Genomic DNA, 24,108 nt, shown 5'->3' on the forward strand with positions numbered 1-24,108 from the left:
ATAGACATAAAACAATTCACTTGTTCATTCATACATCATATAGACACAACCAGTCACCATCTCATTCACATATATAGACATGCAAACATTAAATTATTCCCTTACACTTTATGATGAGACATGTCTTCACTCATTCATCCATACAACCATTCACCCTCTCATTCGCATGTTATATAGACATACAACCATTGCATTATTTATTTAGTTTATACAGATGTACGGCTATTTACTCATTCATTCAAACATACAACCATTCACTCATTCATTCACACTTTATATAGACATAAAACAATTCACTCATTCATTCACACTTTATATAGGCATAAAAAATTCACTCATTCATTCACACTTTATATAGACATAAAACAATTCACTTGTTCATTCATACATCATATAGACACAACCAGTCACCATCTCATTCACATATATAGACATGCAAACATTAAATTATTCCCTTACACTTTATGATGAGACATGTCTTCACTCATTCATCCATACAATCATTCACCCTCTCATTCGCATGTTATATAGACATACAACCATTGCATTATTTATTTAGTTTATACAGAGATGTACGGCTATTTACTCATTCATTCAAACATACAACCATTCACTCATTCATTCACACTTTATATAGACATAAAACATTCACTCATTCATTCATACATCATATAGACACAACCAGTCACCATCTCATTCACACATTTAGACATGCAACAATTCCCTTACACTTTATAATGAGACATGTCTTCACTCATTCATCCATACATCATATAGACCAGTGTTTCAAAAATGCCCACTTTCACCCGATTGGTCCGAAAATTATTTATCCGACGCAAATAATGTGTCTTCCTCTGTATATGTGGGCAGCGTGACCATTCGATGGCAACGGGTAGTGAATGAACCTGTGCATCTGTGTATCAGAGTGATTAGTGACGCTTTGCGGGATACATTTTTAAAATAAAAAGTACTTGTATCTGCGTAAACAAACAGGCAGCGTTGTTGAAAACTACCGAGACGAGTGAGAAAGCGGCAAAAGCTGCTATAAAGTCGCTGAACTCGTCTCTAAATCCAAACAGCCGCACACCGTAGCAAAACATTAATACTACCTGCCGGCAAAATCATTGGAGAAGAAAAGCTCGGCTCTGGCGTTGATAAAGAAATAGCCAGAATTCTCTCAAATAATACTATTTTCAGACATATTGATGACATTGAAAAAAGTGTTCTGGAAAAGTTGCACATCAGTGGGAAATTTGCATTGCAACTTGACGAATCTACAGATATTAGATAGATTAGATTTCACACTAAGTCAATTGAGACTGCGGTTTCATTGTAATTCGTTAAAAAATGTTTTTGACATATTTGTTTGGTGGTGTGCCGTGTGATTTTTCTAATGTAAACTATGTGCTCAAAAAAGGTTGGGAAACACTGATATAGACATACAACCATTCACCCTCTCATTCACATGTTATATAGACTTAAAACCATTGCATTATTTATTCAGTTTATACAGAGACGCATTCATTCCTACATCAGATAGACATACAACCATTCACCCTTACGATTATGTTTTACAGACATACAACCATTAAATTATTCATTCACGCTTGTATTGACACACAACTACTAAATGACTCTTTCACATTTTATAAACGTGTAAATATTCACTCTATTCACACATCAGACTTAGAGACGTTCATTCACATGTTACCTTGACATACAACCATTCACACTCTCATGCATACATTATATAAACATATTAAATTACTCGTTCACGCTCTTAATAGACATAAAACCATTCAGTCATTCATTCATACGTCACAAACGGTGGACTTCTTTAATACATCAATAGAGAAATACAAAAAAGGGATCCGTCAGATTTTTCCCCGAATGTTTTGTCCCCGTCAGCTCGTCGTTAAATTCACGGAGGCCAAAACCACGGTTACACCAGTTGTGATGGTGTGAATTTATTTGGAATGAGCGTTTCGATTTTTTTTTTTTTTTTTTTTTTTTTTTTCTTTTTAAATATTTAAAAGCAAACGGCGGTCGGAAAATTAGCAAACACAGCGCCCGTAAAAGGCTCCGGAGACTTCTGCTTCTTTGTCCGGCGCCAACTGTGAAATTTTGACTACATCCAGATGACAGATGTGCGTGTGTGTCTGTGTGTGTGTGTGTGTGTGTGTGTGTTGAAGCCTCGACACCAGTGCGTAATCCCATTGAGCAATTCCCGATCGGTCGTTGTTGAAAGCGAATGAGAGAAGAGTCCGAACCTTCCTGCTGGACGGCCTGGTGTTTCCCGTCGCGCTCTGATGGCTGTTCACGTCCACGATGGTGGACATTCGGCTGCCCGGGTTGTTGTGGCCCTGGAGACACGCAAACAGTTCCGCCACGGCGGCGTGATGGATGCTTTCATTAGGACGTGCGTCCGGCCTATTACATCACCTAATGTACTGTGGGAGCGAGCGTCAAACGACCGCTTTGAACAATCGCCCAAGACATTGAACTTCTCGACTTTTCCCGTACCTTGACGGAGAGGATGTTCCTGACCTCGGCGTCTTCGTCGGTGACGTGCGGCGCCGGGATGTCCGGGTTGCTGCTGCTGCGGACCCTGGACTGGAGGAGCATGTTGCCGACCGTGGTGGCGCTGGCTCGCCCCATGGTGCTGTAGCGACTCTCGGCGGACGGCGTCAGGCTCCCCGACCCTGCGCGCGATCGCGATAAGCTCAAAAAGAAATGTTCGCCGAAGCCGCCTCACGCCGCTTCACGCCGTACCGTTTTGCAGATCTCGAGGCGGATCCGGGAGGCGGAAAACCCAGTAGAGGTAGGACGCCAACAGGCTGTTCCTGCCCTGCTGGTCCCGGATCAGCTCCTGGCTGTTGTGGAGGCTGCTGACGATGGATACCACCGACTCAAAGGCCAGCTGGGCCAGGTTTGCTGCGAGACACGCACGGAGATTTCCAGCACGGATGACGTGGCGGGGCAAATTTACGACGTCAAAATAGCTCCTCACCGGTCTGGCCGGCGATGACCATGGGTTGCATGATCAGGGTGAAGAGCTTGTCCAGCACCAGGTGGAGGAAGAGGACCAGAGGCTCCAAGCTGGAGGAGGACAGAGAGATGATGCTGAGCTTCAGCTCGTGCTCCAGCTTGTTCTCCGGGATCTTCTCCTCCCGGACGCGCAGCGGGAAAGTGGCTCCGCCCTCCAGAGCGTGACAGAGGGTGAAGAAACGCTCCAAATGGTTGTCCTGGTGCAGACACGAGACGGACGGTTACCGAGCGTTCGTCTCCGTTCGGTAACGGGACGAAGGAGGCCACGTGCGACGGCTCACCTGCGTGTGCACGGACGAAACGGCGCCGACCTCAAGATTGAACAGTCCTTTGTGACTTTCCATCCACTTCACCGGCAGAGCCTGGGCGGGGAGTTTCTGCACGGCGGAGAAGGTAGCCAATTTAATTCGTTATTGGACTCGAACCGAATCGGTGCGTCCCTCGGAAATCCATTGGAAATCCCACCTCCGGCCCCTCTTTTGAAACTTTTTTTATGGGTTAATTTGTGGCAAAAATACAGGGAGGAATTAAAGATAACCTTAATTAGTTCTTGAGACCTTTCTGGAGACCTTTGCTAATGCTAGCTCCAGCAAGCTGTCTGTCATGAATCCAAACTAACCTGCCTTTTGCCACGTTAGCTGCATTTAGCACATCTTAGCTTTAGACAAAATGATGACGGTTTAACGCCACTTGAAGTTACGGCAAATCCATGATATCATCATCCGTTATTCTCGGATTTCAGCAGATTTTTCAATAAATAAATAACCATGTGATCAATGCCAGTTTAACCCCGAGTGAGGTAAACCGTTGTTTACCTCGGGGTTATGCAAGGAGTAGTTGGCGGGCAGCCGTTCCAAGACGATGGGCAGACAGAACTGGCCGGTGTGCAGCCGGTCGTTGTTCCACATCGGCAGCCACTGGAAACGGAGACGAGCGGAAAACACGTGAGCGGTGACGCCAGACCGGGATGGATAAAGAGCTCGCCTTCTTTGGAGTTATTTTCGTCTAAATCCGTCCGACAGCGACGCGCTATCTCATGTTAGCGTTTGCGGAATGACTCGCGGACAGAGGATTTTAGTGATTTTATCAGGATTCTTTTGCGGACGCTAAAAGCGAAGGACATCTCACGGAGTATCCGATGAGGGTTTCGCAGCTGCCGCTCTGATTCTGCTTCTGCTGGCAGCTGATGTGGTAGAAGGTGAACAGCAGGTGGTGTCTCTCCGTCAGGTGGGCCGGTAGCGCTAGCTTCACCTCTTCGTAGAAGTCCGGTGATCTGAGAGGGAGAGGCAACGCAAAAGTAAGAAAATGTGGAATCAGGATTGGAAAAAAAAAAAGGGAAAAGGTGCTGAACGTGAAGGAAAGATGAAGATAATGAGAGGAAAAATCAGCCATGGGTTAAAAGAGTACTTGCTTGTTATGATAAGTGACAGGGGTGTAAACTTCTCGCACGAATTCCGGCCCGCTGGATTTGCCGAAGATGACCTGAATCAGGAAAAGACATCAAAAAGTAGATGTCAAACACATGCAGGAGGTTCATGGAAATCCCTAAACGTCCGGACGTGTGAATGAGAGGGTGAAAGGTTGCACGTCTCTGCATGACATGATGTTTGCATGATGTTCATGGAGATCCTAAATTGTCCAGACGTGACTGAGTGAGTGAATAAGCAGCCCTGTGATCCAATGAATGTTCTTAAATCCATTAGTTTCGAGCCAAACTGCTTCACCCGAGTGACCAATCTCCTAAATCTAGCCACCTCTGGTGTTTACAGTGTACCTGCGCAAATGCAGCATCCATTTAGATCATTACAGGCAAGCTTGAAAAATGAGGGACACGTCTATGACCCAACCGGGAAATGTCAAATATGTGAAAAGATAAATTGAAGAACGGCACTCACTGGAAGGCTGCAGCTCGGATCCTCTCCGCTCATGAACTGGATCTTGATGGTGATGTTCCGCGCTGACGTCAGTCTGCTGACAAAGTTTAACCTCTGGGGGTAAATGAACAGCAGGTTCCTGCGACCGAAGGGAGGGAGAAAGAGATCGTCTTGTCATTTGTTTTGATATAGGAAGTGAAAACGATGCTGCAGGAGTAGCGTTTCCTTTCAAAAGCACTGGGTGGCACTGTCTGCGCAGCAGCGTCTTGGTTGTGGCAGGAAAAAAAAACTTTGACAGGTGATGCAACAATGCACTTTGGTTCGAACTATATTCAATAAAAAAAAAAAAATCACAAAAATATGCATCAAAATGCTAAAAACATGTATTTATTCATTTATTTATTTTCATATTTATATTATATATTTTTATATTTATTTTATTTATATTTTCATTTATTTTTTTATTTTTAGTTATTTTTATTTTTATTTTTTTATTTTTTTATTTATATTTAATCCCTTCGGGATTAATAAAGTTGTTCTTATCTTATCTTATCTTATTTGTTTTTTTATTTATCTATTTATTTATCTATATTTTTGTTTTATTTATATATTATTTATTTTTTCTTTATTTATTCATTTATTTATTTATTCGCTATTATGCGGCCGATCCTGCACTGGGTGGTGAACGGGCTGGAGCCGATCCCAGCTGTCATTGGACGGAAGGTGGGGTTCAACCAGGACCAATCACAGGGCCACATGTAGAGACGTGCAATCATTCACCCTCTCATTCACGATTCGGGGGACAATTTAGGATCTCCAGTGAACCTCCGGCACGATTTTGGATTTTATTGTCACAGAATTGCAGCTGGTCTTACGACCGTTAAATGCATGAATGAATGAATGAATGAGCGCATTCTGTTACCGTTTTTTGAGTTTATGTTTAGTGCAGGCGCAACTGAGACCGTTAAAACACTTTTAAACTGAAATACAGGAAAATGACTGCTCCGACAATGTCAATATGTAATAACCGACCCATTTGAATATGCACCAATTATTTGTTCAGCGCATTTAAAACCAGTTCTCGATCATCTTTACGGCATTTCCTTAAAGTTGCAAGTAGCCTGAGCGCAGACGGTTAAAAATAGATCGCTTTTTTAAAATCGCAAAGCTGCAAAGTGACATCCTGAGTGACGGCGACGCCGAGGCCTCCGGCGTAAATTTCCGTAAAAGTGAGAAAAACCGGTTGGTCCCCGATGCGGGGAATTCTTTTTTTCACCAGAACCAGTTTGTGGTTCAGCCTGCAGCTCGGAAATAACTGGTAGGCAGTTTCCTTTTTTTCTCTTTTTTTTTTACCACAGATCTACCAGGTGTTTTGGTCGCCGGCCTGCTCCGCCCACCTGTAGATGTTGTGAGGGACGTAGACCTCGCTGGAGGGGAACTCCAGGATCTCTTTAACGTGGCGGATGTTCTTCTCGGCCAGCGGAACCAGCGGGATGAGCTCGGTGGACAGGCAGGCCTGCGGCTGCTCGTGCAGCGGGGACATGTCCAGTTTTATGCAACCTGAGGAAAATATTCACAAAATAATTCAGTTTGACTCCGACGGTCAAAGGGAGAGAAAACGAAGATTGAAAAATCCGTAAAAGATGACCTGGTATGAGCTTCACTCTCCTCTGCGGATTGGACGTCTTCTTAATCTCGGAGAGGAATTTGAGCAAATCCTCGTCGCTCAAGCGATCTCCCTCCTGACGCACACGGGAAAACACTCGGTGAGGTTCCCTACCATCGCGCCTAAAGTCGCCTAAAGCTTTGGACCTTTTAAGGTTCAAAATGGAGTTTAAAACTCTGGGATTGAACTGCTGTGATAATATGACCGATGCGCGGTGAAGCCGGGGCAAAAAAAAAAAACGGAAAGTGGCCGATCGGAGGGGTTTCGTAGGTGCTCCCGGCGCTCGTCCGACCTGTTTGAAGATGGTGCTGATGGAGATGGTGGCGGGTTTGAAGGAGGTGATGTTGCAGAACTGCTCCTCCACGCTGCTGTAGCGCTCGGAGTTCCTCCGAGGCAGCTGCGCCTTCCGGTCTATGCTGCTGGATTTACCTGGCGACGGTACGAACGCACTCAGGAGGACACTCGAAGGCCTTTGCTGGAAAAGATTCTACGTGAAGAGACGAGCTTCTGACCTCCTCTTTGGCTGTCTGAGTCTGTGACGTCGATGGCGGCGGTGGTGATGACCTCCATGACGTTCACGGTCGCCCAGGCGAAGGGCATGCGATAGCGGCCCAGCCTGTGGCAGAAGGCCTCCGCCTGACCTCGCAGCTTCTCCATCTTGTCCTTGTTCTGAAGGGGAATATTTCAGAGATTTTAGGCGACGGATTCCAAAACTTGGTCGATGAAGGCCGTCCGAGGCGCTTACCTTTCCCGAATCGCACTCCCTGAGAGTGATGTAGGACTCGGCGCAGTCACTTATCTCTCCTTGCTGGAGGACCTTCTCGATCTGAGAAAGCGGAGAGAAGGTTCAGCAGACCTCATTCACGTGAACTTCAACGCAGCTTCCAACTGCTCCTTCATGAACTCCCGGCAAAAGTCACGATTGCCCAAAATCGGTCGGTATTTCAATTTCAAACTTTCAATAAATGGCAGCTTCAGATAAATCGGGTGAATTGACCTCTTTCAGGCGGTGGCAAGTCGGATAAAGGCTGTCGTCGGAGACTTCCTGAGTTACCTTGATGACCAGGAAGATGTCCTGGGAAGGGTAGGTGATGGAGAAGATGGCCGATCTGGCCAGCGAGGACAGATCCGAATGTGGCGTGTGGGGTTTCAGGAAGCTCTTGAACTGCTCCGAGTTGAGGTCGCAGTAGAAGTTCTCGGATATCTGGCAGAGAAGCGGCGGCGGTCGGAGAGGGTTAGGATCCGGATGCGCGCGGGATATTTGTCCCCGAAAAGCCGACAAAGCCCCTCCACCGCCCGCTTCTGCTTTTTAATAACACCTCTTTTTAACCAGACCGCTGAAAAAAGGAGGATTCTGGGCAGCAAAAACGTGTCCAATATGTCAACTGGAATTCTCCTGGCAGGAATGAGCCGGCTCCGATTACACACTTCGGAAAAAAGCTCGAGATTCTGCCGGATTTGGTCTTGAATAGGAATCCGGAGAGCGGGGCGGTGGTAACCCGGTAACAAAAAGCCCGGAGGATCCGAAGAAGAGACGCGAGTGTGAGATTCATTCATTCGTTTCATTATCTGGAGATGTTTTAGCCAACCGGGAGCAGAAATCGTGTCATCGCCTTGCGTTGAAGCTGCAACACATTTATTTACGTTTGCGTGTGTGTTTTCAATGTCATACAGACGTCATATAGACATGCAACCATTCACTGTCATTCACACCTAATATACTGCTCCAAAAAATAAAGGGAACACTTTAACAACACAATGTAACTCCAAGTCAATCAGAGTGAAATCAAAGTGTCCACTTAGGAAGCAACAATAATTCATTTTGACTTGTTTTAAGGATATTGCATCAATGTTGGTGTGTTTTTCCACTTTCAGTTGGAGTGTGACTCCAAATCCAGACCTCCATGGGTTCATACATTTGATTTCCATTGATCAGTTTCGTGTGATTTTCTCGTCCGCACATTCAACTGTGTAAATAACAAAGTATTTAATCAGACTATTTCATTCATTCATATCTAGGAGGTGCTATTTTAGTGTTCCCTTTATTTTTTGGAGCAGTGTATATAGACATACAACAATTTACACGTCATGCAACCGTGCATCCTCTTATTCACAACTAAAAATCAGACTCTCGTTCTCTCACTCGTTCACGCGTCATTTTGACATCCGACTGTTCACCCTTTCATTCACGTCATGAAGACATGCAGTCATTCACACATAATATATAGGTATGCAACAATTCACCACTTTCATTCACACATCCGGAGACATAAAAACCTATGCAGTCATGAGAAGAATCCTCTCACAGAGGCCCCCCTTCTATGTGTGTGTATATATATATATATATATATATATACTGCTCAAATAAAGAAAGGGAAGACGAAAATAACCTAGATCTGAACGAATGACATATTCTTATGAAATACTTTGTTCTTTACATAGTTGAATGTTCTGACAACGAAACAACATGTTTATACACACACATATTTATATACATGTTCTTACACACACACATACACACACACACATATATATATATATATATATATATATATATATATATATATATATGCATACACACATATATATAAATATAAATGCATATATATGTGCATATATATATATGCATTTACTGCATATAAATATATATGTATGTATGTGTGTATACACATACATATTCATATACAAATATATATATATGTACATATGTTTATATATATACTGTATATATGCATACATATGCATACATATATACACACGCACACACACACACACACATATATATATATATATATATATATATATATATGCATTTACTGCATATAAACACATGTGGGTGTGTATACACACACCCATATTTATATACAAATATATATACATATATGCGTATATATATATATATATATGTGTATATATATACACATATATATATACATACATATGTGTATGTATATATATAAATGTATACGTGTATATATATACACATACATATATAAATATGCATACATATATATGCATACGTGTATATATATATACATATATATATTTATATATATATTTTTTTCAATTACACGCATACACAACTCAGACGTGCATTCCCTCTTCAACGTATGCATGTTAATATTCATGGATCCGATGCTGCGGTTGGTTTGTAAGTAGGCCACTCGTCGGGGTCAAATACCGCGTCTGAATCTTGGCCGATGGCGCGGAGACACGATTAATAACTAGAGTATTACATGAACATCTGTTGCAGATTACACAGATGTGAAACAACAACACATCCGATATAAGGGGAAAACAAACGGATGCAGCCACATACAGCGGGTCCCTCCGGGCAAACAGGAGATCGGGAAGGGTTGCACGAAAAAGTAGAAGCGAGTGCAGTGACCGGTCGTATGTCGGTGTTCCACGCCGCAAGATTGACAGTTTCCTGCTTCCCTCGCACGCATTTCACAGCTCCTCGGCATTCCGACGCTGCATCGGATCAAAAATGTGCACGACCTCGGCGGGATAGTTCCTAGCAGTGGAATGCAGAGATAAAAATCGCCCCGGTTTGTCCACACAGGGTGATTTTGTCCCTCGGCTGGCTGTTGGATGTTGTTTTTTTTTTTCCCTTAATTACACGGCTGCGAATTGACCCGCGCTACCTGCGGTAGCACATAGAGAGTCTTCAGCTTTGTGTCTCCCGGGAGTGAAAAGAGGGACGCGCCGGGAAGAGGGGAAATCCCGGTTTTTCGTCGAAAAGGGGTTCTTTGAGCACATAAGCACGAGCAAAACTCTCCCGGAAAACAATCCGGCTATTTAAAACCCAGCGAAAACAAGCATCTCTTGGTTAAAAGTGGCAATCCAGTGTAGCATTACACGACATAGTACCGAAATATATCGGCCCTCGTGGGATGTAGATATGTGAGGTCCTTCACACACTGGCAGGAGATGCTACGAGATTTTGACCGTCACCGACTTCATGATGTTCCCGCAGAGCTGCGACCGTTCCATCTGTCTGCCTTCCACATCGCGTGTTTTAGCAGTGACGACATGAAAATTCATCCACCCGTGGTTGGACGCTACTCTAAAGTAGGTGGTTATGTTTTCTGCCAAAATCCCCGCCACGTTGTTTTTGTTTTTAACAGAGCCAGTCAGGCAAGCTGCTCAGAAATAAACTAAATTAGGATGATTTATTTTCAAGTTGTTTTTATTTTTTTTGCATGTTCCAGTAAGTCTGTGTTCGCTTGTTTCTCCCCAGCGCAGGTGCAGAGCACGTCCAACTCCGAGAAGAGATTAAGAGGACAGATGGCTCTCACCAAAGCTTCAGCTAAAAACAAACTTTTATTTATTTATTTATTCATTTATAGAATTAATTTATTTTTTATATATTTATTGAATGTGTTTTATTGTGACATTCCGCGGTTTTATGGATTTATCTATTTATTTATACATTCCTTTATTTGTTTGCTCATTGACTTATGCATTTTTTTTTTATTTATATTCATTTTTCCACTTGTTTAATTTCTGTATTTATCCATTTGTTTCATTTGTTTTTATGGATTTATTCAATGCATTTTATTAACTTATTTTATTTGTTTATTGTAGGGATTTATAGACATATTTCATTTTTTCATTAATGTATTCATTTAATGTATCTTGTTTATTTCATTTAGTCATTTATTTATGCTATTATCTATTTATTAAAATATCTCTCTTCATTATGTTAATTATATTTTTATTTATTTCAATGCTTTATTTTATGTAGTTTTATTCTTCTATCTATTTCATTTGTGTATTTATTTAATTGATTTTTTTTCCATTTTTTTAGTTATTTATTTTATGGATTTGCCTATTTATTTAATGTTTCTTAATTTATTTTTAGGTTATCTATTTTGTCTATATCATCTTTCATCTATGTCTTTATATATTTGTTTGTTCATGTATTTTTTTCCAATTTATTTATTAATTTCATTCATTTATTTAACATAATTTATTGCTTTATTTTTGATTCATTTATTTTATGGATCAATTTATTTGATATCAACTATGTACTAACTTGGGTGAGAGACTGGCCGGATTCAACCCCAAAATAAGTGAATCCATCAAAAACGACATGCTGGCTTTACCCACCGAGGCGTCGTGATAAGAGCACGCACACACACACACACACACACACACACTTGCTCAAACTGTTAATTGTTTATCTAAGCAGCAAAAAAGAAAAAAAAAAAATCACTAACATCAGTAAGAATTCAGCGGATAGCAACCAGCAAGCACTGACACACAGAGGAGCCGTTTCCACAACAAACATAAGGAGTTCCATCAAACTGGGCTCCACAACAGCGGAGCTATTGTATTATATCCATGTGTGTTGAAATTGTGCAGGGAAACACCAGGGAAAACCTCTTACCTTTTTCTTCTCTTTCAGGTCGTACAGGGCCATGGTGGCGAACAGCGGCTCGATATCGATCTCAAACCTGCAGGGGAGGGAGGACGCCGGGAAATCACAAGGTGGAAATGCATAAAAACGCTTTTATTCGTTTTTTGAAACGACACGTTTCTTCCCCGATCGGTCGTCTTCCCGCGGATTATTGTCGTATCTGGAAGCAATAGAATGTATTACAGTGTGACATGTTTGAACAGAGGGCTAAAGAAAAGGGAGGCGAGGCTGCCAAACCCGCTGCGAGCGGCGAAAATGAGCTCAACTCAAACATTTGTCAAGGTTTATGACTTACAAGAAGGACGGGGGAGATCAAGGGGGCGACGTGCTCATGAGTGTGTGTGTGTGTGTGTGTGTGTGGACATCTGAAACACAAAAAAGAGACAAACCCGCAGAGAGAGGGAGTGACGGTAATTTGGAAAAGAACAACAACGGCGCAGCCCTCCCTCCCTCCCTCCCCCGTCCCACGCCGCTCGCAGAGTGTGCAGCCGCGATTCCACGTGACGGGCGGAAAAAAAAAAAAAAGCGAGTTAAAAAGGCCGGCGTTGGTTCCTCGCGTCCGTCGAGCGAAAAGACGTACTTGATGGCCTGACATCTGACCAGGATGCGGTCTCCGGCGTGCTCTCGGGGGCATTCGGGGACGGGCCTGATCTCCACGGCGTCCTCCTGGATGGCGGAAAGGCAGGACGGTTACAAGACGGTCCGGCGAGATCGAGATCTACGGCTGCCCCGAGGCCTAAACGGGACTTTCCAAAGCTGCTTTCACCGTGAATGATTGTACATTATCATGAAAGATGCACGACGAGAGAGAAAAAATCATTTTCACCACATCAGCATAAGTGGTTGCCACATGTAACAGTAAAATGTAGCTGAATGTAAACCAAATGTAAAATGTTAAATAATGTAAAAATGTTACATATGTGTTCCCATCTTTTAAGGGATTATTTGTATTTCTCTTGTTGAAAATGGTATAGATCTGAATACACCGCGATCTAACGTCACTTTGGCATGAATTGCGGGAAATGTAGCTTATGGTGAATGCGCGCGTTCGACTTATTTATCGGGCGCCACGTAAAATGACATTTGAGTTTGACATGTGATGTAGAAACACAACCATTCGCCCTCTCGTGTCTGTGCAGGTTCTCAGCCATCCGGGTGAATTCTTGTCGAAATGTTCTTGTCTCGGCAGCTGCACTCGACCGCGAGCGAAGAAATTCAAGTCCAGATGCCGCGACAGGAAGATTTCGACCCAAATTCACACTCTCATTCACACGTCATTTATAGAGACTTCATACATCTAGGCCTTCGAACGTTCATAGTCTCGTGCACATGATATATGGAGACATTCAATCATTCAGTCACTCATTCACAAGTTACATTTATCCAGCAGCGGGCTGTGCTTTTCACACCTGGGCCTTCAATACTGCAACATTTATCAATCCACTTCTCAATAACTGCTATGAAACCCATCTTTTTATGCAGTTAGCGGACTGAAAGTGACAGACAAACGCTTTTCCTCGCTGCGACAGGCCGGTTGGCTTTCGGCATTGCCCGACCTTTCTCAGCCATGTCCAGCTTTTCTTGAAACGTCCATCTTGAAAAATGGTCTTGACAATAAATCTGGAACCACATCCATTTCTTCTCTTCCTTCCGCCGTCATGGGTTGACAAATAAGCTATTATATCAACAGTCGCTGCAGATGCAGACTGCTAGCTCTGGCTAGCATGCTCTTGGGCTATCCAATCAAAGGGCGTGCGACACGTTGACATTACCGAAGCCTTCTAGAAGGCCTTGGTGTCGCAACTCAAAATCTGATCAATTTCATTGATCCTTATTTTTTGCGAAAGCGCCCGTGAATCTGATTCTTTGACTTTGACCCTGCCTGGCAACAAATAATGGCTGAAATGTGATTGGTTAAATGTCTTGGTATGAAAATACATGTCTGGAAGCAGCACAGCCAAGGGAAAAAGCTATGAACGGAAGCGGACAGACCATTCGCAATTATCTAATAAGTATTCACGGACAAAATATACTTAAAATCAGTCTGTTGTTCAGATATTTTTTAGGCCAGCAGAGAAGGCATTGCAGGCCCTGACAGCCTACCACTGCATTTATCTTATTTATTTACATTTTATTGATTCATAGTCTTGTGGGCCTGTCATATCGAGGCACACAACCGTCCACTCACTCATTCACACGTCACATTGAGACGTTCAACCATTCACCCTCTCATCCACATGACGAAAGGCCTGCCATTGAAACCGAGCCACAGAACTTATAAAAATAATACTTTTACGACAATAAGCTCCTCCAAAAGACTTGAAATCTCCGATTTGTGTGTGTGTGTGTTTGGAAAATGTTCCCAGACTGCGGTTTCATGCTTCCGTCCTTCCACGCCGACATGTTTTCATGTAATCCCTGCTCTGTCTGCGCCTCACCTCGTCCGCGGGCGGACACAACGCGAACAGCTCCGGGTATCTGTTCCCCTGCCGGGCCTCGTGGTTGAAGCGGTCCAGCTCCTCGGGGCTGCTGAAGGCCAGCAGGCCCTCCACCCTCCGGTCGGGGCTCAAACAACGCAAGTTGAAGTCGGCGGAGGTCAGCGTCCGGCCGGACTCGTCGCTCAGAGTCGGTGTATTGACCTGAAGGTGAAGGGAGAGAGACGGAGGGGAGGACGGAGAGCAAATTAAAGAGGAATGAAGGCAGATGATCTCAGGAGGAACGTTAATCTCAAGACGGGGAACATTCAGGCGGATGCAGGACGCGCAATATCGTCGCGTATGAGTGCGTATTTAGCTAAAGCCTCGCTCGTCGGGCCTCGGCGCTCATCAGGCTAACAACTCTTAACGACTGCACTCATTTCCTGTTTCCTGTTCGGCTTCGCATCTCCGTCTTCTTCTTTTGCTCCCTTCCGGATCGCCCCGGCCGATCATCTGCCATCTTCTCTCACACCGGCCGGCCTCCCGTTCGCTTTCCCTCCATCCGTAAAACCTCCTGTCCGGTCGTCTTCTAACCTCAGCAACCTTCTAACCCAGGGGTCTTTATTTTATTTTATTTTTATTTATTTATTAATTTATTAATTTATTTTATTTTAGATTGTTTTTTTGTTTTTTTTGAAGATTATGAAAATATTCAAATATTTGTAATATTTTTTTATATTATTATTATCTTTTATATATTATATTGTTGTTGTTTTTTTAATAAGCGACTGCACGCGACACTAAAAGGATGACGGCAAACAGAAAGAGAGGACGGCATTTTTGGTTTGTTTTTGGTGAATAATTTAAGTTCTGCTTTTTTTTTTTTTTTTTTTTTTTCATAAATACAAGAAGGACTCAAATAGACATTGAGTATTTTACTTTAAAGTAAACTTCAATGCAGAAATATCATTTCATTTCCTCTGCAGTTATTCACTGATTTAAAAGAAAAAAATGCAACACATGTTTTGATTATACAGAGCATAAAGCCAAAAGAAAAAAAAAAAAAAAAATTATATTATATGCAGTGTTAATTCATTTTAAATTTTAAAATGATCCTCCACTCCACTTTCACCTCTGCTTTGGACAGTCAACCACAAGCGCCTTCTCAACCTTCTCCCTCTCGTTCACAAGCTGACCTTGCTGGATTTCAGCGATCTTGCCAAACGATGAAACGAAATTAACGCACGAATCGTCGCTCGAACACGCACATTCATCTCATCAACAGTGTATCTCTGTTACGCGGATGGGATAGCCTTGTTGTCGTTTCAGTTCATGTCGCGCTCATAATGCACGCGTACTTGCTGAAGACGAGCCAAACTTCGAGCTCCAACCCGACGTCCTGCAACGTTTCAATAACTACTGCTGGTCAACTTCCGCTATCTAACCAAACTCCCATCCCCAGCTAGCTGTTCTAGCTTAAACGGTCCCAGGGTATCAGTTAGCTTGGTCATGTTTTGGCCAGGAGCGCATCCCACTCACGCACCGCTCGGTTAATAATAAAGATAATAATTGGATTTCTGTCTAATTGGAGCTCCCGGGGCCTTCCATGTTCTGTGGTTTCCACTTGAGCGCGCACACAAGAAAAAATGTTTTTTTTTCATAATCAGCTATTAATTCAAGTTAAAACCGCTGTGTCCTTTAGCAGTTAAGACGTCTCTCTGGCCGACGTTCAGACAGGATGGAATTACTCAGACGACCGCCACGAGGCGGGGAACAACATGTTTGCTTCCAGAATCCATCTTCATCCGGCCGGGTCCTCTGGACCCTTCCCCTCCCCTTGTCCGTTTCACTCCCGTCATCCGTCAAGCTCACGCCGCGACTGCGAGACCACGGGCAAGGACTGACCGAGCGTCCGCCCCGGTCACTCGTCACTCTCTCTGTGATCCGAGGGCCATCGCCGCGGCAGAAGAGGCCCATTAAGTCCCGGAGGACAATGGCGCCGTTCTTCCCACCTCTGTTTCTGGCATGCAGAACATGGGAAGCCCGCGGCTGTAATAGGGGCCTTTTGGTTTCGCTGATTAACCGGAGCTGGCGTGGACTCGGCGGCAAAGAGGGGCCGACGAGGTTGGCGGGGTTGAGAGACGGCTGGTTTGTTTGCCGGAGACGTGGAGCGGCACTGACGTGGACTTGGACGGGCTGGCATCCTGGGAACTAGAATTTTGGCCAAGAGGATGTGAACTTGGCTCGAATAAAACGTCTGCGAACTGGAGCAGATAGATGAATTGAAAGTGGAGTTCCATCCAATACGAGGATTTTACCGTCCAAAATCAGACTTTCGTGGGTACGGTAGCATCGGCGTACGCAGAATGTAGTACAAGTTGGCTGCGTGTCCACGATGTAGTGTTTTATAGATCCCTGTCACGCCAGAACTTCCCTGCAGGCACCTCATACCGAGTAGAAGAACCGGACATTTAAGTCAACAATTGGATCTGGACTACTGACAGCAGCTGACATCACAAACCGGGCCTTTTTTAATCGGACAGTCCGTGAATCAAGTCTTTCATTTGTCCGTTATCGCGCTCTTAGTTATCCGCTGCGTTCCCGGATCCCGATCTTTTTCCCTTGTTTAAAAAAAAAAAAAAAAAAAAAAAAAACGCAAAATTTACATTTATTTTAAAGCGATGCTATAAAGACATGCAAATGCAGCCTCAGGGCAGGACGGGCCAGTGTCTCCCTGAGCCGGTCCCAAGCCCGGATAAATACAGCGTAAACCAAATGTGCAAATGAAACAGAAAATATATGGACGTTGTGATGGAGGAGCCCGGAGAACGTGGAGACCCCACGCAGAAAGAATAGAACCGGGGACTTTCTTCACTGCTGCCCCTTTTTGTGGAGGTTCCCACCACCACATCAGACTCTAACTCCTCCCTCTGGCCCCCCATCCTTATTGTCGTCTCCGGCCCTGGCCTTCATCAGTATGGAGCACCAATCGTTCTGCAACAAAAGACTTCAACCGAGTCCAAGTCCAACATCCAGACACGCTGAAAGAGCTTTTAGCAAAATATAAAGATCATTTTCTGAATGTATCTCAGCTCTACTGCAAGAGATACATAGTAAGAGCATCAAATATTACATATTGTAATATTACATATTGTATAGCAACGAAATGATAAGACCTTATTTTCCCGGCAGAGAGCTGCGTTCCTCTAATACAAACCTACTAGCAGTACCTTTTGCTCGCTCTAAGCGATCTCAGGCAAAACTGTTCTCAGTTCTACTACCTCAGTGGTGGAACAAACTTCCGGAAGCAACAAGACTAGCATCATCTATCTCAACCTTCAAGAAACAGGTAAAAACTGTTCTCTTTCAGGACTTTTTACTGTGCTGATGCCCCAGATCAGGTTAGGCACCAAGTTAGGCTATGCAGTGTGTGTGTGTGTGTACGTTTGTCTTCATCAAAAAAAAAAAAAAAAATTTTTTTAAATCACTAACCCAAGCTTACTGTTCTGTATATTTCCTGTGCATCTTGTATTTGCAAGTGTTATTTGCAGTCCTTATGTCCTCTATTGTAAGTTGCTTTGGATAAAAGCGTCTGCCAAATGTAATGTAATGTAATATTATGATCTTTTGCCTTTTTTTTTCGGATCCGGCGTGTTGTGCAAATGCAGACCCCCTCGTTATGCGCGTCATGTCCTCTTACCACTTTCTGCTCTTTATCCGGCTGCGCCTCCGACTCGAAGGTCTGCTTCCGCAGGAGTTTGTGCAGGCCGGCCCGCTCCGAGTAGGCGCTCCAGCCGTCGCCCTGGCACCTGCGTGGAGACACCGGCTCCATCAGATCACGTGCACTTCAACCGCGGCGCAAGAGGTACGCCTCCGCGCTGCTAATCAAAAAACCAGATTAGCAAACCAAACAGTTACACAACGCTGTGGCGGCCTGTGTGTGTGTGTGTGCATGGGAGAGGGGGAATGAATTAGATAAGAAATCCAAGTCCGTGGCCTGTTTTACAGAGGCATGGCAGTCCTCACGCAGCACTTTAACCGCTCAAACCACTCGGGATGGAAATACATATTGGCTCCAAACCAAACCCCAGTCATTATCTCCCACCTCGCTGTCTTAAGGGGAAGGTCAAGCTAAACTGTACATTCATTCATTCATTCGTTATTTATACCACCTATCCTGCACTCTTCACCCTGGATTCATCTCATGACAACGTATAAAGACATTTACACGCCATCCAAACATACATGGCTAATTCTCTGATTTCCACGTCATGGAGAGACATGCAACCGTTCAATCGTCTTCCAGCGAACCTCCTTGAGCCGTCCGATGCGGCTCCACGGGGTTTTTGAAAATAATCAATGATTGTTTGATTAAAATGTGTTTTATTTTAGTTCCTTCATTTTTAAGATGTCATTTTAAATTTTGAAAATATAAAAATTTTAAAAATCTTTGAAATATTCTTCTCGCTCTTAATAAGCGATGACGCCGCAGAGAAAGGGGACGGCATTTTTTGATTTGTTGCCAGTAGATCATTTAAGTTTGGCTCTTTTTTTCATAAATACCAGAAAAACTCAAATAGACATTGAGTATTTTTCTTAAAAGTCCCCTTCAACCAAACATCTTTTTCTTCTGAGAGTCCAAAATGCTTTGTTGCAGACAGAAATCTCTCTGCAGTGGTTCATTGCGACACATTTTGTTTAGCATTTATTGTCAAATGCACAGAGAAATTCCCACTTTGCTGTGCGCAGTGCATTTGGATACAAAGCATAAAGGAAAAAAAAATATGCCGTGTTCATTCATTTTAAATTTCAAACGGGTTGTTTGGCTCCTGGTGTCTTCTTTACTGTGGGAGAAACGGGTCCAAAGGGTTCTTTGAGTGGTAAAGGTTGCCGACCTCTGGCCTACGAGCTTGTGAATTGTTGGACGAACCCCTGCAGACACGGGGAAAACATGCAAACTCCACATAGAAAGACCCCTTTGATGGAGCCAAACCGTGGACCTTCTTGCTGTGAGGCGTTAGCGCTGTAAAAGAAAAAAAAAAAAAAAAAAAAAAAGTACCTTCTGGAGACCACCAGCCATGGCTGGGTGTAACTCTTCACACAGTCTCGCACGTGGGGATTCAAATCCACCCTGCAGAAGAAACAGACGATGAGTATGATATGATATGATCCTGTATCTGCAGACGCCCGTCACGTTAAAGGCGTATGTTAAGATATCACACGTTGGCTGAGTACTTTTATGATGATAAGGCTTTTGAAACGGCGTTCTTAATTTGCATTTCTAACATCCAGAGTCCAAAAAAAGAAGGATCGCAGGCGTCTTTGCAGAACGGACGCATTCATGCGTTTACCTTGCGTTCCCTCCGTTGCCCCTTTAGCCGCCATTACATATTTTTGAATGAGATCTCAATACTGGGGTAAAAACTGTTATATATCCACTCTCTGTCAAACTCTCCTAACTTCCTCGCTCATTTCTTTCCAGGAGATGGTGCGACGCCTCCGGGGTGTGAGGCCCGTCGGCCGGTGCACCCACCCGTCGTCGGGGACGGAGTGGCGAACGGTGCGGCACTCCTTCTCCACTTGATCCACCTGCAGGTCGTCATCGGGGAAATCGCCCAGCTCCTGCATCAGGGCCGAGTCTCCGCTTCGCAGCTGCGACATCAGGAACTCCTCCAGATCCAGGGGCTCCACCGCTTCATAGGATTGAGGCTGAGGGAAGTGAGTTGAAAGAACAAAACTTAAAACATTGACCCAATCAAATTGCGACGAGGCTAATTTATTGATTTTGGGGGGGGGGGGGGTGTAACGAACTTCACTTGTGTTATTTATTATTCATCTTTTTCATCAGCCGTTTACGTATTTGTGGATGTTACCGGTATGTTTTTAATTAAAAGTTAAAAACATTGTTTCTGTGTAAATATAGATCAATGTGGACACCTGCGCCTCCTAGACAAGTACGGCCTATATATGAACACTTATTTATTTAGTTCTTCTTATTTTTAGCCAGTGCGGATATTGAGGTGCACTTAATAGTCCGGAAAATATGGTACAAGTCACCCAAAACTGAATGTTTTTGGTCGGGCTGCGGCGGGTTCGACCGTGCATATTGAATCACAATTGTTGTTACTACCTCTCCAGAAACATTTCCGAGCACATAAATAGAAAACAGACCGCTGCCGTCGGCCTATTTTTAGAAAGACACTCTCCCTGCCGGCGCTGCAGACGCCCAAAGCCAAGCGATAATCACTCCTTAGTCACAGGACAAATGCCCGGGAATTCTTATTGCGGCTGTTTGCCCACTACCATTAATTTCATTTTCTCTTTCGCCGAGGGGGGCGGAGCCTATCCCGGCGGCCGCTGGGCGAGAGGCAGAGTTCACATATAGCAACATACAGGACTGTCTCAGAAAATTAGAATATTGTGACAAAGTTCTTTATCTTCTGTAATGCAATTAAAAAAACAAAAATGTCTTACATTCTGGATTCATTACAAATCACCTGAAATATTGCAAGCCTTTCATTATTTTAATATTGCTGATTATGGCTTACATCTTAAGAAAACTCAAAAATCCTTTCTCAAAATATTAGAATATCATAAAAATTTGATTTTTTTTTAATTGCATTACAGAAGATAAAGAACTTTATCAAAATATTCGAATTTTCTGCAACATTCCTGTATACCCGTTCACTGTTATTCGCAGCGCTAACCACTGCACCGCCCTATTGTTGGCTCAGGTTGCCAAGGTAAAGCTGCACTGAGCAGGTGTTTCTGCAGAGCGATTCTCTAGCAATGATCAAAAAGCATATGCATGATGTATTTCAGGAAAAAAATATACCCTAATATGTTACAAGGGTGATAGAATATCTAGATAAATGCAAAAAATCTATATATCTTCCCCATCTGCAAAGCTCTGCAGACGGCAGTTCTATGACAAACACTTCTGGTATGAGAAGCTGAAGCGGGAGCTTATTGAGGGCAGGTCGATGTGCAAAAACATGTCTGAAAGCACAAAGTTTTGGACATCAGTCAGCCCCGAGGGCTGTTTTCTCTGCACTTGGTGCTCAAATAATGGCCCAGAACATGAGTAGTAATGCGTAACACACACAGACAGCAAGGCGGAGGAGTGGCATTGATATTATTGTAATGGCAGGCGGCCTGAAGATCAGACCTTCTTCAGCAGAACATGTCAGCAGTGTTTCTGCTGATGCGGTCGTCTCCATATGCATGGCCTCTCTGCGTCAAACTCCAAATACTCAGTGCTAGAAGCTCAAAAATAAATGAATGCAAATCTATGCATGCCTTCGATCGCGTCACGCCGCTCTATGGAGCCTGTGTTGGGGGAACGGACAATAAAAGCCAGGATCTCCTCGCCAAATTAGCGGAAAGTCTTCCTATCAACTGCACGTCAAACATTTAGGAACATGTAGTTCTTCAAAAACTTGGAGAGAAGTCACACACGCAACTTGATAAACCTACAAAAGCGCTCCTATCATTCATATCACATCAGTTTACCGGCATTGCATTTCAGGAAGCGGCACAAATCTTAAAACGCCATTGCGACACTCTTACTGCCATCATGTTAACATTCTGAAGCTGGTGACATTTAATGAAGCGCCCGAATCGTGTCAATCCGGTTAAAAACCGGTCAAATGACACCGAAAAATTGCACTCACCCTGCAAAACACCTCGCCAATAGAAGGAAGTACACAAAATGGCGCAGTGCGGATATAGGAACCCGGGCTGTGCGCCTACTGACACTGCACAGTCTTTGATGAAACCATGTCACAATGCATTGCTGCAACCCCTCTGAACGCGACGGCTCGGAGAAACGGCTATAAGCGTGCAAAAATAAAAAGTGGCGAAATGGCACGCGGTTCGTCCGAACACACGGGGCCAGCTTTTCTATCCGAGCGCAATGTATAACGCTCTGACGGGACGTTTTATGCAAAAAGACGAAGGAGCGAAAAAACCCGCATCAAAAAGGAAGTGCCTTCAGTTAAACCACCCTCCATTGATCGGTGTGTACAGGAACAGAAACCCAGCACGCACACACACACACACACACACACACTCACACACCTCTTTCCTGCTCAATCGTTTGATTTATACGTTCCTGAAAAACAAAAACCCAATCGGAATTGTCAACATTTATCAGTTCAGGGCAGGAAATGAAAGGAGAGTGAGACGGGTGGTGGTGGTGGTGGGGAGATAAACAAAGTGATCTGTGTCAACAACAAACATCCCTCCCTCCGTGCCTGCGCTCCACCTAACTGCTGAATAGCGACAAACTATCATCACGGAGATTATAGTATTAAAATCCCCCTCCCGCATCCCAAATCCGACCATATTAAAGATTTGTCCGTGTAAGCTGCAAGGTAAGCGGGGCCTCATCCGGCGGCCCGCCGGTAGCCGAGCCGGTGACCCATTTCCCGAGCAGGTTAGCGATTAGCCGCGTCGCACGGCCTCCCCGAGCCGCGGCGCGGGATGAACGGATGAACGTTTCCTCGCGTTCGAGGATCGAGTTCTAAACTCGAGGATCATAAGCGAGGAGGGGGGGGGAAGTATGGAAAAGGCTCCGGCGCTTGTCAGTCACGCACAGACAAGATGTCGGGAGACTTAGCACCTCGGTTTTCAAAAACTTTTAATGAAAGAGATGTAGCGCGGCGCAGACGCAGGGATCCTAAGGAAAGACGGAAATAGAAAGAAGCACGGGGAGTGAAAAGAGTGTGAATGTGGGAGTGGGGGATAGAGATCCACAGACGGAGAATGTAGTGGGTACAAATCCCTACAAAGGATTACGGCATATCACTCTGTCTGCCCGCCTGAGAGAGAGCAACACTCTCTGCTTTTCCTCAATAAAGAGGAAGGAAAAATAACCTGTCATTCAATCCTCTGTGAAAATGTGTCTCTACAACCCTGTTAAATTGAAGGGGGGGAAAAAAAAAAAACTCAAATCAGACGGCCTGGTTTTGGCAGAAGCCTGCCAAACTGGGACAATGCTCTTAACCCCCGTGCGTTATAAAAACATGTGGGGAGATTAGTGTTAAAATTAGATGCAAAGAACCACCCCGGGACCCTCGGTAATGTAAGCAATTACTTAGCAGGACGCAAATATTAATCTTTAACACTTGGCACAGCACTGGACCGGCCCGTCTCCCAGCTCGAGACGACATCGTCGTCATAAACTTGACTATTCCGTTGAATTTCCTCTCGTCGGTGTATTGACTTCCCCTCATTTCGCCTTTAAAAACAGGCGGATTTATTGGAGTAATGTTACACCGCGCAAAATCGTCAATATGCATGATTAAAAAAAGCTTCTAAAATTACGTTTTGGCCTGTAATGAAACCGCGGGCGGACTATCAGGATGCACCAAATTGATCACCAATGCTAGACATTTAAATTATAATGTTAAAAAAAAATAAAAATAAAAGAGGAAAAAAGAAACTCACCACGGTGAGACACACTGAGGCTGAGGCGTTGGAGTTGGACCGGCTGTGATAATATCCATAGCTCCCGCTGAAGTTTCGCCTGATCTCCGCGGACGAGTGCCTGCAACAAACACGTTCAGTCGCTTTATGTGAATGCAGAGTGCACACAATGCTACCGTATGCTAGGTTAGTCTTGATCTGATATTCAGTGAATTCATAACATCGGAAGATTTTAAGGATTAAAAAAAA

General features: G+C 44.0%; 1 protein-coding gene across 4 annotated transcripts in view; it reads right to left on the bottom strand.

The window, feature by feature from the left end:
- Positions 1 to 24,108, bottom strand: part of dock8 (dedicator of cytokinesis 8) — a 65,817-nt gene that overhangs the window by 29,535 nt on the left and 12,174 nt on the right. For 3 of the 4 annotated variants that reach the window (XM_086174040.1, XM_086174039.1, XM_086174041.1), the window contains exons 2-22: positions 23,881 to 23,980; positions 19,964 to 20,139; positions 19,490 to 19,561; positions 18,131 to 18,239; positions 14,452 to 14,652; positions 12,594 to 12,679; positions 11,984 to 12,050; positions 7,643 to 7,792; positions 7,334 to 7,414; positions 7,101 to 7,257; positions 6,571 to 7,017; positions 6,320 to 6,482; positions 4,944 to 5,061; positions 4,460 to 4,530; positions 4,177 to 4,321; positions 3,864 to 3,965; positions 3,330 to 3,425; positions 3,011 to 3,245; positions 2,773 to 2,934; positions 2,524 to 2,702; positions 2,271 to 2,363 (exon numbers count right to left, since the gene is read on the bottom strand). In XM_086174040.1, the coding sequence (XP_086030166.1) occupies positions 2,271 to 2,363; positions 2,524 to 2,702; positions 2,773 to 2,934; positions 3,011 to 3,245; positions 3,330 to 3,425; positions 3,864 to 3,965; positions 4,177 to 4,321; positions 4,460 to 4,530; positions 4,944 to 5,061; positions 6,320 to 6,482; positions 6,571 to 7,017; positions 7,101 to 7,257; positions 7,334 to 7,414; positions 7,643 to 7,792; positions 11,984 to 12,050; positions 12,594 to 12,679; positions 14,452 to 14,652; positions 18,131 to 18,239; positions 19,490 to 19,561; positions 19,964 to 20,139; positions 23,881 to 23,980 (3,010 nt within the window). The remainder of the gene's footprint in view (positions 1 to 2,270; positions 2,364 to 2,523; positions 2,703 to 2,772; positions 2,935 to 3,010; positions 3,246 to 3,329; positions 3,426 to 3,863; positions 3,966 to 4,176; positions 4,322 to 4,459; positions 4,531 to 4,943; positions 5,062 to 6,319; positions 6,483 to 6,570; positions 7,018 to 7,100; positions 7,258 to 7,333; positions 7,415 to 7,642; positions 7,793 to 11,983; positions 12,051 to 12,593; positions 12,680 to 14,451; positions 14,653 to 18,130; positions 18,240 to 19,489; positions 19,562 to 19,963; positions 20,140 to 23,880; positions 23,981 to 24,108) is intronic. The other variant, XM_086174042.1, reaches the window with a different exon arrangement.

This window comes from Fistularia commersonii, chromosome 26 (assembly GCF_037954325.1).
Source record: "Fistularia commersonii isolate RoL2024-O1a breed Wild chromosome 26, RoL_Fcom_v1.0, whole genome shotgun sequence".
Classification (NCBI taxonomy): Eukaryota; Metazoa; Chordata; class Actinopteri; order Syngnathiformes; family Fistulariidae; genus Fistularia; species Fistularia commersonii.